Raw genomic sequence first — 19,770 nt, forward strand, 5'->3', positions numbered from 1 at the left:
TGTATTTCAAATATTCTCGTACACCTTGGAGCAATTTACATATATTATATTTATATGTTTCAATACATTAATGTATTGTCAAAGATTGGAAGAATTCAGGGTTATTTCTCTCTTTTTCCTGGCTCAGAAGTCTAGAACATTCTATCGCAAATCAACATATTTCATACGATCCATAACTTCTCAAACATTCAGTAGCATACATAAGACATCAGATAGAGTGTTTGTGAAACACGAATGCACCTGAGCGCATTCTCCAGTTGTAGGGGGACAAATTTGACCTTGAACTTATCCAAGTGACCTTGGTTCAGGATCAGGGGACACAGTGTGATCTATGGTTGTTCCGTGTTATGGACTGGACCAGAAATCTGTTTTACAGTGACATTGACCCTGTACAGGTTAAATTTGGGTCAGGGTCGTCACGATCATAACTTTATTGCCAATTTTTTCTACTATACAAGGACATTGCAAGAATTTAACACTTCAAAACCAAGTGTCCCTGTCTAAATGACCTTTGGTCAAGGCCTGGGTATGCTCTCTGGTCATGTCCTTTTCTAAATGATCTTTGGTCAAGGCCAGGGTATGCCCTCTGGTCATAAGCTACTTTTGTGCCAAAGTTGAAGTCTTCGTGCCAAGTTTTTTATCTGAAGGTTATGAGTGTGGACAGAACAAAATAGACACAGATCAAAACAATGTCCCCTGTCTTCTATTCCGGAGGAATAAAAAGTAAATGTCGACTATATCTATTGAGCCAACTTGGTACCAGATATACTGAAACAAGCTAATTATGCAAAGTCATAATTTCTATTCTTTTGTCCCCACGGGCAGTGTGTCTGACAGTGCGAGATAAAGGTACTTTTACTATACGAAGCAGAAATCAATCGTTTGTTCTATTGTGCATCTGTGGTTGATGATGAAATTGCATGCTGCAGAAAGAGACCCCGTGGAAAGATAAACCAAATAAATGTCTCTGTACACTACAGTGATTACAAACTCACCAAGCCCTTACTAATGATTGCTTAAGGAGACTGACTTGAATTTTCCTGATCTCTGTCTCTAATTGAAAAGTTGTATTGAAATTTAATTATACATATAGTATTTCCGAAGGTCTGCAAAAGTCTAATCATTTCATATTTCACGCTTTTCCATATTTTTTTTAAAAAAAGCTCTCAAGTAGACCATATGTTGATCGTAAATGTATGCAGATCATTTTAGGTCCCAGTGTGTATAAAACATTTAAATAAAAATGAAATAAATTAAAAAGTGTTATTGAAGAAATTTAATATGATATCTTCCTTATGGGGCTTTCCGGACCATAAAGAGCCGGTGATGGTTGCCACTCAGTCGTTAAACGTCTTCCCATCTTCTGACTGGCCGACCTGTGGCGAAGCGACGGATAACACTACAGGCGGCACAAACTGAACGGCAGGTCATTGGCATCAAAACATTCCATCACTTCGGAAGTAAACAGTGGGACACTTTATGTCAATTTTATGAGAATAAAATTGTTATATAGCCATTAAATGTACAAATTTATCTGCAATTGGAGCATCCATGCCGGCTCAGGAAGTTTGTCCTTATGGTAGAGGGGAAATAACTCCTAGTCTCAACAATAACTATATTTACGCTGATTACGGTCTTTATTTTGTCCCTTAATTCAAGACCTGGAGTATTAACTTTAAAGCTATTATTGACAAAACTTTGGCGTTATATTCTTGTCACGTACTGATTAATTCACGTGAAGTTCATTTCCCCCCCCCCCCCCTTCTCTCTCTTTCTCTGTGAGGGCGTGTGTGTGTTTGTGTGAACGTTGAACAAGTAGATCTACAGCAACTCGAAAATTCCTGTCTGGACATCACTCAGTTCATGCAGTCAATCGTATTTTTCTATTTGGACCACATGATTTTTTCAACATATCACCTATTCTGAACCCCACAAGTCTTTCAATATACTATATTTCTTTGTTGGAACCATCCTCACTACGTCAGGGGTCCTGAGCCAACGCGTTGCCGTTGGACCCTGACATATTTCGTTCGACATCTTGCGGACTGATTGCAGCGACGTCTTTCGGGAAAATTACAAATCTTGATTGTTTTTCTTATCTCTTAACCAATCACATTTTTTTCGGTGATAAACAATGCGTAACACGTGCATTATTCCATCTGTCTACTTCAATTTGATTGGTGCTTCTCAGTGAGAGATATCGAATAAAATTTGTCCAACGGCAACGTGTTGACTCAGGACACCTAACGTTGTGAGGATGTGTTAGAACATTCACCTATTTGTGTCGTATTGCTCTTTTTGAACCTCACAACTTGTTCATTTGTCAAATTACCAAGTTTGAATACCACAATTTGTTCATGTGCGTTATTTTTCTGCTCGAAGCTTCCTGTGCCACATTGTTCTGTTTTTACCTCACAGTTCGTTCAGTGTGTTAAGTTTCTCTGTTTTTACCTCACAGTTCGTTCAGTGTGTTAAGTTTCTCTGTTTTTACCTCACAGTTCGTTCAATGTGTTTTGTTTCTCTGTTACAATGTAGAACCTCAATTTGTTCAACGTTCAATGTGTTACATGTATATACCTTCTCTGTCAGAGCCTCGATTTAAGATTCGTTCAATGTGTTATATTTCTTATTAAAAACTAACAATTCGTCCAATGTGTTGTTATATTTTTCTGTTAGAACCTCACAATTCGTTCAATGTGCTATATTTCTCTGTTAGAACTTCACTGTTCGTTCAGCGTATCATGTTTCTCTGTTTGAACCGCACAGTTCGTTCGTTCAACGTGTCATATTTCTCTAGTCTTTAAGAACCTCAAAGTTCGTTCAATGTGTCATACTTCTCTGTTAGCATCTCACAATTTGTTCTATGTGTCAGTTTTCTGTGTTAGAACCTCACAGTTCGTCCAGTATGTTATACTTGTCTGTTAGAGCCTCAATTTAAGATTCGTTCAATGTGTTATATATTTTTTGTTTGAACCTATCAATTCGTCCAATGTGTTACTATATTTCTCTGTTAGAACCTCACATTTCGTTGAATGTGTTATTATATTTTCCCCTTTTGAACATCATATTCGTTCAATGTTCTATATTTCTCAGTTAGAACCTCAAAATTTGTTCATGTTTCTCAGTTTGAACTTTACAGTTCGTTCAATATGTCATATTTCTCTGTTTGAACCCCACAGTTTGTTCAATATATCATGTTTCTCTGTTTGAATTGAACCCCACAGTTTGTTCAATGTATCATTTTCTCTGTTTGAACCTGACAGTTCGTTATGTGTGTTATATTTCTCTGATAGAACCTCAATATTATTTCATGTTTCTCTGTTTGAACTTCACCTGTTCAATTTTTAATTTAGACAAAATGTAAAATAGGAAAATGGTATGCCTGTCTTTATGTCCATATTTTTGCACGCTTTTATGTATGTACGAGGACTATATTTCTAGCGCATTGTTCTTACCTTAACTTTAGCGGGTTTCAATGCGGGGGAATATGTTACCTCTGGCTCGGCAGTTGGGGCCATAATCTTTATGCTATTGGATGCCATCTGGAAATCACCAGAATCGTGGATTATAAGACAAAGCGAAATAACTGCGCCAAGTTGTTGAAAAAAAAGAGTGATATATTTTGAGGAAAAATAGTGTCCAGGAATTTGAATCTCAGAACAATTATTGTTTGTACTAATTTGGATATTTAATCGCTAAGTTATTTTTTTTTTCAAGTTCACAGGTAATGATTAGAGTATATAACAGTTTCTTGTGGTAAAGAAGGATTGAGCATTCCTCATCACAACTAGAATTGTACGTCCACGGAAAGTGCAGGAATATCGATCTATTTTTGTTGAGGGAACGCGTGATTGAACTAGAATTATTCCATAATTTAATATTTAATGCTTTTTGAAAATATCTTACCATTCATAAGAAAAGTACGTTAATTGGTTTATCTTGTTGAAATAAGAATTTAGATGTAAGAATATGTAATTTAAAAAAAAATAAATGGATTCAGTCCACCCAATTTTTTTTAAAAAGGAAAATCAAAGGCACATACACTTACCTCAGCGTGGAGTAAAACCATGCTTTCGGACGGTCCGGTTTCCTTGGTAACGCTGCCCCCCTCCCCGGATACAGCAGGCGCAGTAGCAGACGTCAGAGATGGCGGAACGGAATGTTCCTGTGAGTCACGGACCAAATCACTCGTCGATCTCGATCACTCATTGAATCCGCTGAAGATGATATCGATCTCGATCACCTATTGATCTTCGGCCGATCTATCCACTGAGAATCATGGTGCATAGTTAATGAACACTACTCACTGTTGAATTTTTAACGTATCAATAACCGGGAAACTGTTTGTGTTTGGGGCAAAGTTCACAATATTTTTTTTTTTTTATACATTTTAGTCTTATTTTTGGACTTATATTGAATTTTCTTAGATTGAGGGTAATTGATTTATATAAACTTTTATTTTGATTCATTCCTTAAGATGTTATTTATGTTGGAAATTCAGTGTTCGAGGTACAGTATTCGCATATTGCAACAATGAGGAATTAACGCGTATTATTTCAAAATAGACATATATCCCCCTCTCTCCCCTTAATCCCCCTTATCAGACAATTTTCACACAGGATAACAATTGTAATTTGCTCTATTCAAAATATTTACATGTTATTTTCATATCTATTTTGAAAAGACTCAAGCAGACACATGACTTGTCTGTTTTTACATACATGTAGTCACACAAACAGGAATAGATTATAGCAATGAGTATAAACTATACAAAAGTGTTGGCATCATACAATATTAAATATAGAAAATAAAAGTCAACGGCTTTGTTAACACAAAATTGGATTAAATATTTTAAATCTCAAATCAAGTTTGCTTTGCACATTTTCTGTTGATTTGCGTTTCCACAAGTCTCGTAATTAGCCATCTTAAGTAACATATCTATGGCAAACATTGATACACAGTCAAAACCCAAATCTGCAATGGCCATGTAAGATGAAGCAACTCGGATCTTTACAGTTTTCTTTCCTGTTTTTGAATGTTATATTCTGGGTGAGTTCGAATAATTATAGACAGAATCAATTCCATAATCATATGTTATGTCTTTTTATGAAGTAATTATATGAAGTTTACTAGAAACCTGTCCCAAAAACTAAATTATCAATTTTTTTGTAGTGCATTGCATAACAATATTTGTGTAAAAAAAAAAATAATGAAAATACAAATCAGGAAGCCCAAGGCACACGGTAATTTTTAGGTGGATGGTCCGTAGCTCTTTTTTAACACCATTCTTGAGGTAGGGATAAAACAAAGATTTGTATGTTGCTAAAATATGAATAGTGCTCTTTTTTCTTAATCTTAATATCAGCAATCTGTTTAATTCATATTTTGCCCATGCTTTTCGATGATAAAGATGTATCAACAATGTTCTTTTGAGTTAATGCATTGACATGGTCTTGCGTCATTATCTATAGTGAAATTAATACCAAGGTTTTCTTCTCTCTCAAAAAGTCAGTCTAAATGGCGCCTGAAACATCTCTAGGTACTACCATTAATAGATTCACTTTGTCGATGTCATGCTATAGATTGTATTATTTTCCACAACTTTTAATATTTAGCTGATTTTAGATATGTTTAAGATAATATATAAATCTAAGAAAATTAGTTTTTCTCATGTTATATGAAATTTAATCAATATAAGCAAAGAGATGTATTAAGAATCTGTTATCGGGAGACAAAACATATTACACATTACACTGTTACGTGAGTCTAAGTAACAACAAGTTCCAGTATTATCTGGAGACACTAAGTAATTACTGATTACAGTTATCGGTTGAACCTGAGTAACTGTACACTGTTATCGGCAAACACTTAGTATAACTATATCGGAAGACATTTAGTAACTACATATTACACTGTTATCGTAAGACACTAAACAATTACATGTTACACTGTTATCGGAAGAGCCTGAGTAACTTTATATTACAATGTTATCAAGAGAGCTTGAGCAACTACAAGTTACACTGTTATCGACAAAACACTAGGTTACTACATGTTACATGCAATGTTATCGGCAAACACTAAGTTACTACATGTAACAATGTTACACTAAATAACTACTTGTTACACTGTTATCGTAAGACACTAAATAACTACGTTACACTGTTATCGGAAGACAGTAACTATCGGTCAGAATTAACACTTCTTTCAGATTTGGAGTTATAGATAACTTTCAAAAACCGAATATTTATTAGTAGGCTGTTGGAATTGACTCGTCCTATTTTGATATTGTAGGCTGTTGATATTGACTCGTCCTATTTTTATACTGTAGGCTGTTGATATTGACTCGTCCTATTTTGATATTGTAGGCTGTTGATATTGACTCGTCCTGTTTTGATATTGTAGGCTGTTGATATTGACTCGTCCTATTTTTATACTGTAGGCTGTTGATATTGACTCGTCCTATTTTGATATTGTAGGCTGTTGGGATTGACTCGTCCTTTTTGATATTGTAGGCTGTTCGGATTGACTCGTCCTATTTTTGATTGTAGGCTGTTGATATTGACTCGTCCTATTTTGATATTGTAGGCTGTTGATATTGACTCGTCCTTTTTTGATATTGTAGGCTGTTGATATTGACTCGTCCTTTTTTGATATTGTAGGCTTTTCGGATTGACTCGTCCTATTTTTATACTGTAGGCTGTTGATATTGACTCGTCCTGTTTTGATATTGTAGGCTGTTGATATTGACTCGTCCTTTTTTGATATTGTAGGCTTTTCGGATTGACTCGTCCTATTTTTGATTGTAGGATGTTGGGATTGACTCGTCCTTTTTTGATACTGTAGGTAGTTGGGATTGACTCGTCCTTTTTTGATATTGTAGGCTGTTGGGATCGGTATCGTGGGATTTGTATCCTGGACGCTGTCATCCCTCCCCAATAACACAGAGTTCCTTTCTGTAGCCTTCGTAAGTATATCTAAATTAACGAACCTATTCTAATGACGTTAAAACATTTTATTGATCCTTTCGTCGTTTTTGTTGTTATGAAGCATTAGTTTCATGTATAAAAAGTAACTGGAGAAAGCAAAATTAGTACTATGTCTGTACTGCATGTCCTTTAAGATTGAAAAGATTCTGTTTAAGTATAACTATGAATACAATCTTGAAGCTAGATACATCAAAATTTTTTTAATTTTTTTTTTAAGTGGCGGGGATTGAATTTATTTCTTTATGTAATGAATAAAATATCAGATATGAAATTCGGATAGGGCTATGTAGTTCACTATTGCACCATCGAGGTTTGGGTCGATAGTGCGATGACGCGATAATACGATGACGATGAAGTAATGACGCGAGAACACGGTGACGACAGTGCGCTGGTGCAACAACGCGATGACGATGCGATGGCACGATAAAACGATGGCGATGACACGATGGTGCGAGGACGATGAAGATATGTTCACTATCGCTCCATCGTGCTATCGCACCATCGTCATCGTATTGTCGCGTCATCGCGCTATCGCACCGTCGCGTCATCGTTATCACGACATCGAATTATCTTGCCATCGACCCTTTAGTCGATGCTCGATGGTGCGATAGTGTACGAAGTGACCCTATCCGGAGTCCATAACCAGATGAGTAGAATAGTGTATATCAAACATCTTTATATTAATATCTTTTTCAGTCAAAAACTGTGTATCAGTCAACGTGAATGTGTTTATTTTGAATTGCAGGCATTTTTGTACATCATCTTGTTCCTGGGTCTCGTCATAGCAGCCACAGGTACATAGCGAGTTAATTAATCACTAATAGCAGCTACAGGTACATAGCGAGTTAATTAATCACTTATAGCACCTACAGGTACATAGCGTGCTAATTAATCACTTTTAGCAGCCACAGGTACATAGCGAGTTAATTAATCACTAATAGCAGCTACAGGTACATAGCGAGTTAATTAATCACTTATAGCACCTATAGGTACATAGCGTGCTAATTAATCACTTGTAGCAGCTACAGGTACATAGCGAGATAATCAATCACTTATAGCAGATACAGGTACATAGCGAGTTAATCAATCACCTATAGCAGCTACAGGTACATAGCGAGTTAATAAATCACTTATAGCAGCTATAGGTACATAGCGAGTTAATCAATCACTTATAGCAGCTACAGGTACATAGCGAGTTAATAAATCACTTATAACAGCTACAGGTACATAGCGCGTTAGTTAATCACTTATAGCAGCTACAGGTACATAGCGAGTTAATCAATCACTTATAGCAGCTACAGGTACATAGCGAGTTAATTAATCACTTATAGCAGCTACAGGTACATAGCGAGTTAATTAATCATTTATAGCAGCTACAGGTACATAGCGAGTTAATTAATCATTTATAGCAGCTACAGGTACATAGCGAGTTAATAAATCACCTATAGCAGCTACAGGTACATAGCGAGTTAATTAATCACTTATAGCAGCTACAGGTACATAGCGAGTTAATTAATCACTTATAGCAGCTACAGGTACATAGCGAGTTAATAAATCACCTATAGCAGCTACAGGTACATAGTGATTTAATCAATCACTTATAGCAGCTACAGGTACATAGCGAGTTAATAAATCACTTATAGCAGCTACAGGTACATAGCGATTTAATCAATCACTTATAGCAGCTACAGGTACATAGCGTGCTTAATTAATCACTTTCCTCAATCAGACGGCCTAAACAATATTCCACTCTGTTCAATACGCCAATATATTTCTATCATTGCAATATCAACATCCAAATCGTGTCATTTTTTTATCATATTGTCTTGTTTACTTTTAATTACTTTTCATTCCTGCCTATTTTATATGTGTATTTCATGGGGTAAAGGGACAGTTGATGTTGATCTTCAAAGTCAAAAGAGAAGGGGGGGGGGCTTTCTTAGGATTAAGAAAATGCTTTAGCTTAAAACATGACAATTTTTTCATAAAAGAATATTCAGAAGTCAGACGTTGATCTAAATATTTTATATAAGGTCATTTTTTTGTTTACTTGAATTATATGCCTTAAAATAGAAATCATAATTTGAGGAATGGTTTGTTTTCACAGGTTTATTGGGATGTCTCGGTGGCATATCGAGGAGCATTTGTCTACTCAAATGTGTAAGTAAAACACACCAGATCAACCCTCAAGCCAGTAGTACGCAGGGGGGAAAATGTACCGAAAAGTAAGAAAAAGCCCCACTCCCCCCCCCCCCCCACCCCCACCCCAAACACACACACGAAATGAATATCCGTTTTTAGACAGTTTTGATAGTTTCCTAGGTTAGGATTTTTTTACTCGGCAATTTTTTTTCAGGGTTGGTCCTCCCACTTTGAAAACCGTTGCTACTGACCTGAACTCAGATTCTATAGAGCGCTAGTTTATTCACCGTATATGTTTTTCTAGAAGTTGTTAATTCTGTATAAGTAAAGAATAAACTAACTTTTTTTCAGTACACAGGGTTCATGGTCGCTTTCATTTTCATTGAGGTTGCCATAGCGATTGGCGCGTACACACAACAAGACCAGGTAAGCAATGACTCTCCACTTAATGAAATTAAAAATAATGATTAACTCATTCAGTATTAAACAATAAAATCAATAGAAAAAGACGTATCTGTGTATTTCTGTGATTGATACAATGACCACGTCAGCAAATGCAATTTTTCGTTCAGTCGAATGTTGACTGATGTTTTTCATACAAATTGTTAGGCCGTTATGTCTATGGATTTTTGCCCAAATGCTCGGATGTACAAAACCATAAACTAGGGTGTACATAACTATATACTAAGGTCACATACCCATATAGTAGGGTGTACATAACTATATACTAAGGTCACATACCCATATAGTAGGGTGTACATAACCATATACGAAGGTCACATACCCATATAGTAGGGTGTACATAACCATATACTAAGGTCACATACCCATATAGTAGGGTGTACATAACCATATACTAAGGTCACATACCCATATAGTAGGGTGTACATAACCATATACTAAGGTCACATACCCATATAGTAGGGTGTACATAACTATATACTAAGGTCACATACCCATATAGTAGGGTGTACATAACCATATACTAAGGTCACATACCCATATAGTAGGGTGTACATAACCATATACTAAGGTCACATACCCATATAGTAGGATGTACATAACCATATACTAAGGTCATATACCCATATAGTAGGGTGTACATAACTATATACTAAGGTCACATACGCATATAGTAGGGTGTACATAACCATATACTAAGGTCACATACCCATATAGTAGGGTGTACATAACCATATATTAGGGTGTACACCCATTTACCAGGGTGTACATACCCATACACTAAGATACACTTACACTGATATATAACTGAGTACGAGTGTTTTACTCGCAGATTACACATACACATATATACATGTCTGACCTTTTTGGTTTGTTTTATTCGCAGATCCCTTCGTTAATCACCTCGACATGGCCCAAGTTGAACAATGATACCAAGTTCACTCTACAGGCAGGGGTAAGTTTATGCTATAGCAGGCATAAGTTCATGCTACAGGCAGGGTAAGTTCGTGCTGTAGTCGGGGTAACTTCACTGAAGGTTAATCACACTAACTTAAGAGATGGGTAAGTTATGCTTCAGGTAGAGGTAAGTACACGGCTACAGATAGGGGTAAGTTCATGCTACAGTCGGGGTTACTTCACTGAAGGTAAATCACACTAACTTAAGATGGGGGTAAGGTCATGCTACTGACTGGGGAACGTTAGTGTTACAAGCAGGGGTACGCTCATGCTAAGGGCAGGGTTAAGTTTATGTTACAGTCAGGGTAGATTTACTGAAGGCAAATAACACTAATAAAGAGTCATACTGCAAGCAAAAGTAAGTCACACTAAAGATTGGGACGTTCAGAGTTCAAAGAATGTAAGCCATAATAACGACATGGTAGGTTCATACTAAAACGAGGGGTAAGGGCACAGTATGCCCAGGGGTAAGGGCACAGTATGTCCAGGGGTAAGGTCACACTAAAGACAGGGGTAAGGTCACACTAAAGACAGGGGTAAGGTCACACTACAGACAGGTCTAAGGTCACACTACAGACAGGGCTAAGGTCACACTACAGACAGGGGTTAGGTCACACTACAGACAGGGATAAGGCCACACTACAGACAAAGGTAAGGTCATACTACAGACAGGGGTTAGGTCAGACTACAGACAGGGGTAAGGTCATACTACAGACAGGGGTTAGGTCAGACTACAGACAGGGGTAAGGTCACACTACAGACAGGGGTTAGGTCACGCTACAGACAGGGCTAAGGTCACACTACATACAGGGGTAAGGACACACTACAGACAGGGCTAAGGTCACACTACAGACAGGGGTAAGGTCACACTACAGACAGTGATTAGGTCACACTACAGACAGGGGTAAGGTCACACTACAGACAGGGGTAAGGTCACACTACAGACAGGTCTAAGGTCACACTACAGACAGGGCTTAGGTCACACTACAGACAGGGGTAAGGTCTCACTACAGACAGGGGTAAAGTCACACTACAGACAGGGGTTAGGTCACACTACAGACAGGGGTAAGGTCACACTACAGACAGGGGTAAAGTCACACTACAAACACGGGTAAGGACACACTACAGACAGGGCTAAGATCATCACACTACAGACAGTGGTTAGGTCACACTACAGACAGGGGTAAGGTCACCCTACAGACAGGGGTAAGGTCACACTACAGACAGGGCTAAGGTCACACTACAGACAGGGGTAAGGTCATACTACAGACAGGGGTTAGGTCACGCTACAGACAGGGGTAAGGTCATACTACAGACAGGGGTTAGGTCACGCTACAGACAGGGGTAAGGTTACACTACAGACAGGGATAAGGTCACGCTACAGACAGGAGTAAGGTCACACTACAGACAGAGGTAAGGTCACACTACAGACAGGGGTAAGGTCACACTAAAGACAGGGCTAAGGTCACACTACAGACAGTGGTTAGTTTACACTACAGACAGGGGTAAGGTCACACTACAGACAGGGGTAAGGTCACACTAAGACAGGGGTTAGGTCATACTACAGACAGGGCTAAGGTCACACTACAGACAGGGGTAAGGACACACTACAGACAGGGCTAAGGTCACACTACAGACAGTGGTTAGGTCATACTACAGACAGGGGTTATGTCAAACTACCGACAGGGGTAAGGTCACACTACAGACAGGGGTAAGGTCACACTGCAGACAGGGGTAAGGTCACACTGCAGACAGGGGTACACTACAGAGGAGGGTTGGTTCATGATGATTGACTTTACACTGGAGGGGGTAGTTCATTTTGCAGACTGGGTAAATATAGTTTTGAGGCTTAGTAAGTTACTTTGGAAGGCTTGGTAAGTTCACTCTGTAGGATGAGTAAATTTACGTTCTAGGTTGAGTAGGTTACCTTGAAAATTGGGGAAGCTCTCAGCTATGTACCACTGAGAGTATTTTCAATCCAACTGGTGAACGTTCACGATGCAGACAGAATAGGGTCATATATAGAAATGGGTTAAATTCACACACAGGCAGGGTAGGACGATATGTACAATGGTAAAATCGAAGCAGGTGAGAGTAACCATTATAAAAAATATCCACCAGGTAGCTATGATGGTTTTCTAATCAGATGACTGATGTGACTTTTAATGAGACTGGTTATTGTCTTAATCTTTAGAGCTCTGGAAAGCTGTGGTGTGTTAACAATTACTTAATGAGACCGATATATCGTCTTATTTTCATAAAAATTGTTTGGCCATTATTTACACATTTTTCCGTTTGACCGATCATGACAATGAACGCACAGCGAGTGTGACCGGTCGACAGGGGATACCTACTCCTCCATGGTACCTGGTCCCACCTCTGATGCTTTTAGAGGTCTGTGTTTGCTCTGCTCCAAATTTGTATTGTTACAATGGGCTTTTGAGCTTAATTACTGTTCGTTATCTCCATATTTCAGTCCACAATGAATTGCTTCATTAAACTGGTTTGTTGAATAATTTTGTTGTTGGAGTATTTTGGTGTTAACAATTACTTAATAAGACGGGGACATGCAGTGAATGTTGAGTTATTTTGTAGATGAGGTGATGTGGTTTAACACTTACTTAATGAGACCTCTATGCTGTGTTATTTTGTAGATGGACTGTTATGTTTTTTTTACCTTGTAGCTGGAGTGTTGTGGTGTTAATAATTACACAGAGTACGGATTTGAGTTGGCCGACATTCCACAGAGCTGCTTCAAGGTTTACGACACACTGACTGTCCACACTAAGTCGTGGACCCTGCTCTTCCAGGTTCGTCAAAATCGAGTTAAAATCTTTGAAAATGTTTATACATCCAATCATATAGGATTTATTATCCATTTATTTTCTCCTTTCTTCAAAATCTTGGTAAAGGTCCTATTTTCCTTGCAGACGCCATGTCTCCAGCAGATAGAGAACTGGTTCAGTGCTAATTTACCCATCTGGGTGACCATCCTGATCCTGATATGCATTGTACAGGTAAGCATTTAGATAAGTGCATACTTTCGGTTTAACTTTCAGTATTTCTGATTAAAGTGATTGACACATTCGATATCTTCCCTACAGTTTGTTAGTATGGGGTTAGGAATAACCGTCATTGTGAAGATAGAGGAACAAACGAAGGTTCATCCCGCGCCCGACCCTCCTGACGAGGAGCAGCCACCAGATGGCGCTACCATTGTTTGTTCAGAATCGCTTCATCCAGAATCTTCACACATCAGTGAATTCTCTGATCAGTTATCTCTATCCTCGGCGTCCGGGGACACGACAGCCAGGAAACTGTCCGAAGTTCCGGAAGAGGAGGAAGACCGCCTATCCTCTGGCGTGGTGTGCTGTAATTCTAAGGACGACCTTGACGCCAGTACAACAGGGGATCACGTGGAAATTGAAGATCACATGGGTACTGGAGATCACGTGGCTACTTCAGAAGATCACGTGGAAGCAGACAAGGTTGATGCAGCATCTGAAGGAGCTGGAGCACTGAATGAAGAAGTGATTACAGTAGGTGAAAATGAAAACGGAAATGTAGATAATGATCCTAAAGAGGCTGCTTTACTTGTATTCTACGACGAAAACACAAAGCAGTATGAAAATCAGAAATCACCAACATTCAATGAATCGAGGAATGAAGTCGATCCCGAGCCCGGTCTCGTAGCAACCCAGGGTAATACTGAAGGCGCCACAAATCAACAGGAAGACAGCATTCACGGTAATCAGGAGACCGGCCCTGAAAAACTGAACGAATCTACACATCTTCAGAGTACAGACAGCAAGGCTGATAGACAATCGCTGCTTGAGGAATATCAACATAATCTAGAAGATATAGACAAGAGCAATCTTCAGAAAGACGCATCTGTCAACGAAATGGTTAGCTCAAAGGATGGATAGAAAGAAGAGGAAAATCACACCATCGAGGTCGATCACAATGAGATTTAGGGGCCAGAAATAAGACAAAAAAATACCAGTCACTTTTTATAATTATAGATTTATAAATCTATTCTTGATATTTTTTTTTGTTTTTAGCTCACCTGAGCCAAAGACTGAACTGTTAGGGTTAGCTTTTTTGATCGAGAAGTGTCTAGGATCCGTCTGTCTCTCTCGTGATGACAACTTCTCACCTAGAACCACTGGACATTATTAAAGATCCTTTCCACAAAGCATCCTTGGTTGAAAGGAATTCAGATTTTTTAAAAATATAAAAAAAAAATATATATATATAACTACAAAGTCAAGTTTGTTTAATTCATGGCCCCTGGTGCTAGGATGAGTCGTCAATATGAGGTCAAGGCTGTATATAACACAATATGCCAAATACAGATCCTAATGTTTTTCATTCATAACCTAGGATAAGGACAAAATGTATTGTGGTCTAGTTATTAATAATTTATTTACAGATACACAAGTGCGATGTCTTTGTAATATTTGTAGCAATCTATTCTGTATTCCTTATGTCCATTATTCTGGTCAACCGATCAACAAATTGAACGAATTTAAGCAGACTGACCAATTATTCTTTGTTACGCCTATAAAAATTGGTTCCTATATATAAATCTATACTAAAGAATGTCTAACATTCCGGATGTTTCACTGAGAGGTCATAAAAAAACGATGTTTGACAGCAGAGTGAAATATTGGACCTGTCGATGATAAGGATGGGTATCGGCAAAAATTTCGTATCGTGATATATCACGATTTTTTTTTTTCAAAAATATCACGATAAATCGTGATATTTTTACACGCAATTTTTACTACAATTTCAACTGAATTTCCGTAATATTTCTTGAAAATATGGCTATAAAAACATAACTTTACTTTTTAAATTTTCATTTATTTAATATAAAGCATGTTTTTATACCATTGTTTAACTGTTTTCAACATTTTTACACTTCCTGTAATTGTCATTCAATAGTTTGAACAAATAAATGAATAATTTCCGGAATTTATAGTTGCGTACCAAATACCGGTATTTTAGTCTCCGTATCACGATACGTATCACGCAATAAAAAATCGCGATATACCGGTATACCGATAAAATCGCGCATTCCTAGTCGATGAGATATCGGACCGCTTACGTCACACTGTGGGCGGGATCAGCTAAATCTTATATAATTTACATTTGTTGGTTTTCGACAGTGACAGAATTGACCGAGTGCGGGTAAAGGAAATTAACATCGTGGAAGCCAGCACATGACACATGTATGTCAAAGAATAAATGAATAAAAAGTATAACAAAACATTTATTGACTTTGTTCTCGAGCAAAATGCGTTCTGTCGACCCCTTGAACTAAACTTTTTTCCTTTGGCCTAACGGCCTCCGGAAAACAGTTAAATTTGGTTCTTGGTTGTTGCTCTCGTACCCAGTCAATAAATGTATAAGGTTACTCAACTGGACCCCAGCATACGTTTCCCTTCCCGTACCAGTGGTAATCGTCTGTGAACATTATACAACACTGAGTGAATTCTTCTGATTCCTGATTCAATTTAGATAGGTACATGCATAATGAGAGTTATTCCTCTTGTTAAGCGAATTCATTTAATTAACTGTGATATTTCACGATACTACACCTGAATAATGTACATGTGAAGGAAAAAAAATATCACACTTGCGTAAAGATCTCATTTCGAACATTTAATTTTCTAGAATCTGAAACTAAAGAATTGTACATTATAAAAGAATTTATCATTCTGTTACCGATAATAGTAAAAAAGGGTTAAGAATGCTCAGCACAGCTATTATCAATGGATTTATTACCCACCCACCCCCTCTCTCTCTCTCCGTGACCAGATAAGGTTATTACATTAAGATCTCTCTCTCTCTCTCTCTCCGTGCACAAAGGTTGTATAACATTAAGATTCTGTCTCCGTGGACAGATAAGGGTTTTATTATATAAAGATGTTTCATTCGTGTACATTCAGGCCCTCAATTCTTCTAATGGACTATAATTTTATATTTTGACAATTCCAGTAGAGGTTTCCATCACTGGCTGTTCTATTATGCCAGGAGTTAGCATTTACTCACCCTAGAGATCGTTCATTTTATCTCGATCCAATTATTTTCTGTGTCGAAATTGTTCCCAGTATCTGTTGGCTTCATCTTATGGAACTGTGAATCAGGAAAGATGGAAATTAAACTCCTAACAATGCGAATATCTGGGATCCCTCGTTAATTCTTTACCGTGTTATAGATGAAGTCGGACCCGTGTTCACACTTTACCAGTAAAGTACAAAGATGTAAGACGTGAGAGCTAATTGAGATGGCATGACGATAATGGTTAGCAAACTAAAATGAAAGATTTCCTTGTGTAGGGACAAATCCAAGATTTCCACGTAGGCGGTGCACAGAAATTATCTTCACAAGGCAACAATAGAGAGAGAGAAATAGAATAAAAGATGCATATTGTCTATTTTATAAGTTGAAAGTGATCCCCAACTATATATGTTTTGGTAAAGATTGCAATAAAAAAAAATCGGGGGTGGACAATGTGCACGCCGTATGCTGTGACATACCAAAACACCGAAATATGTAGTTTTCTTTTAGTAGCTTTTTAATGAAAATATCGTAAATACGATAAAAATTTATCTTTCAACATGCATACATATATATTCTAGTCAAAATTGCTATTAAACTCGTCAATCTGCTTTTCTCGTTTTTGTAGATTACATTTATGTTTTTTATTCCTTTTAAGTATTTATCTATCTACTTTTTTCCCTACGTCGCGCGCGATACTGATGTTTCTTTGACACAGTGCTTTGGAAAATTCGTCAGCAAGATTATGCAGAGATGATTGCTATATATCAATGGCAAGGAAAATATGTAAATAATGAATGTTATATACTTTAAATATATTTCAGACTTTTTTCCAGTAGTTAAAATATAGCTAGATTTACGGCGATGTCATTTTCTGATGTCCCAGCGTTATACATAAAGTGGCCATTCGCTTTATTAAGAGGTTATTAATATAATTAATTCTGTGCCAAATTAATATTGGGATAGTGGGTATAATTATGATTGTGTCATTGGTATCCAAAAAACGATGTCATAACTTATTAGCTCACCTCAACGAAGTTGGGGGAGCTTATGTAATACCCTCGGCGTCGGCGTCGGTGTCGGCGTCGGCGTCCCAGGTAAAGGTTTTTGGAGCAGTTTTCTTTTCAAGTACTTCTATGGCCTATATTAGTCAGAGATGCATGGAGGATGCTTCTAGTGTGTTTTATTGTACCAGTCAAGGTTTCAGATGCTGCAATTTCAGCTAAAGAATGACCAGGTTAATGTTTTTGGAGCAGGTTAAAGTTTTTGGAGCAGGTTAAAGTTTTTGGAGCAGGTCTCATTTCCAAGTAACTATAAGCCCTATATTGACCAAACTTGCATGGTATCTAAGGATGCACACTACTGGACTTGCCTCGGATGCTGGATCTGACCTATATTTTCCGGATGAGTGACCAGGTTAAGGTTTTTGGAGCAGATCTCATTTCCAAGTAACTATAAGCCCTATAATGACCAAACTTGCATGGATGATACATCTAAGGATGCACACTACTGGACTTGCTTCGGATGCTGAATCTGACCTATATTTTATGGATGAGTGACCAGGTTAAAGTTTTTGGAGCAGATGTCATTTCCAAGTATCTATAAACCCTATATTGACCAAACTTGCATGGATGATACATCTAAGGATGCACACTACTGGACTTGCTTCGGATGCTGGATCTGACCTATATTTTCTGGATGAGTGATCAGGTTAAGGTTTTTGGAGCAGATCTCATTTCCAAGTAACTATAAGCCCTATATTGACCAAACTTGCATGGATGATACATTTAAGGATGCACACTACTGGACTTGCTTCGGATGCTGAATCTGACCTATATTTTATGGATGAGTGACCAGGTTAAAGTTTTTGGAGCAGATGTCATTTCCAAGTATCTATAAACCCTATATTGACCGAACATGCATGGATGATACATTTAAGGATGCACACTACTGGACTTGCTTCGGATGCTGGATTTGACTTAAATTTTCTGGATGAGTGACCAGGTTAAAGTTTTTGGAGTAGATCTCATTTCCAAGTAACTATAAGGCCTATCTGAACCAAACTTGCATGGATGATGCATCAAGGGACGAACAATCTAAAAACTTGCTTCGGATGCTGGATTTGACTTACATTTTCTGGATGAGTGACTAGTTTTAAGTTTTCAGATAAGTCTATTCCCAAGTAACTGCAAGCCCTATCAGATCAAAATTGCATAAATGTTGCATCTAGGGATGCACACTCCTAGATTATTAGTTTAGTGTGGGACTTTGCCTTACTTAAAGACAACATTCGTTGAGGTGAGCTCTGTAATCTCTGATTACCTATGTTTTTAATGTTTTATGGACGAAATTGATATATCGGCCTTGGAAATGTGGTGCAGATTTAGATGGAATGAAACTAGAAGCCATCATTACCATGCCGAATCTATGGATTAGTTGATAATCTCTGGTACAGTTATAATACACATGTATCTCGGAATATAGTGTATACCAGTAGTATATAATTCTGACAATATCGGTCGCGGTCATTCGTAAGTGAGAAAATTCCATTAAAAAATTACAAGTACTTTGTCAAATTAAAGATTATTCAATAGGAGTATATCCTGAAAATGAAGACATGAAAGGTTGAACTTGTACAAACTGTGCCTGCTCTCTGCTGTTGCTCTTTCTCACTTTTTTCCACCTTAATATTATCAAAATAGCATTTAAACGAATAAAAAAAGTAGAACTTATTTTAAATCACTTTCTAAAAGGTGATTTGAAAAAAGTTCGTTTTCATGCAGTGTAAATTTAGATTACCAAGTTAATCGAGGAGTTAAACACTTCAAAAATTTGCCGCCTGGTTTCTATTAGTATTGGGTTGAAATGATTTTTATTTTATTTTTTTTTTTTTGTTCTGTTGTCTTTCAGTGTACTATCTGTAGAGCTGTATGGCAATACTAAGCAAGCATAAGCCTAACCTAGGCCATAATGAACCCGGGTCGGAATGATTTGTGGTCATATATAACTGTTCCTATTGCGTCAAGCTGTATATTGCTCAACAGAGAGAAGCCAATATCTGTGTATGGAATTCTCTAATTTTTAGGTTGTAAATTAGATATATGAAAGGGTGTGTATACAAGACCACTTGAAAGTTGCTGAGAATTTTATTACCTAT

The 19,770-nt window shown here is 37.5% G+C and overlaps 2 protein-coding genes across 6 annotated transcripts in view; one reads left to right on the forward strand and one right to left on the reverse strand.

The window, feature by feature from the left end:
- LOC133175068 (band 4.1-like protein 3) overlaps positions 1-4,084 on the reverse strand; it is a 41,303-nt gene extending 37,219 nt beyond the window's left edge. For all 5 annotated transcript variants that reach the window (XM_061310183.1, XM_061310178.1, XM_061310182.1 and 2 more), the window contains exons 1-2: positions 4,049-4,084; positions 3,456-3,542 (exon numbers count right to left, since the gene is read on the reverse strand). In XM_061310183.1, coding sequence (XP_061166167.1) covers positions 3,456-3,542; positions 4,049-4,069 — 108 coding nt within the window. In that variant the 5' untranslated portion in view covers positions 4,070-4,084. The remainder of the gene's footprint in view (positions 1-3,455; positions 3,543-4,048) is intronic.
- Positions 4,085-7,417: 3,333 nt separating this feature from the next.
- Positions 7,418-14,473, forward strand: LOC133174889 (uncharacterized). The gene is made up of 8 exons (XM_061309993.1): positions 7,418-7,495; positions 7,732-7,780; positions 9,094-9,146; positions 9,480-9,554; positions 10,477-10,545; positions 13,232-13,357; positions 13,478-13,564; positions 13,652-14,473. Exons 1-8 carry the CDS (start codon positions 7,418-7,420, stop codon positions 14,471-14,473), a joined length of 1,359 nt encoding a protein of 452 aa, XP_061165977.1.
- Positions 14,474-19,770: the final 5,297 nt, after the last annotated feature.

The sequence above is a fragment of the Saccostrea echinata genome, unplaced genomic scaffold, assembly GCF_033153115.1.
Source record: "Saccostrea echinata isolate AGI-Se365-2 ecotype Australia unplaced genomic scaffold, CSIRO_AGI_Sech_v1 ptg000060l, whole genome shotgun sequence".
In the NCBI taxonomy this organism is placed as follows: Eukaryota; Metazoa; Mollusca; class Bivalvia; order Ostreida; family Ostreidae; genus Saccostrea; species Saccostrea echinata.

Coding starts and splice junctions, on each gene's coding strand:
- LOC133174889 (XM_061309993.1), top strand. CDS start 7,418: ATGGCGATGACACGATGGTGCGAGGACGATGAAGATATGTTCACTATC. Junction 7,781..9,093: donor TCTCGTCATAGCAGCCACAG/GTACATAGCGAG, acceptor TTGTTTTCACAG/GTTTATTGGGATGTCTCGGT. Junction 13,565..13,651: donor TCCTGATATGCATTGTACAG/GTAAGCATTTAG, acceptor TCTTCCCTACAG/TTTGTTAGTATGGGGTTAGG.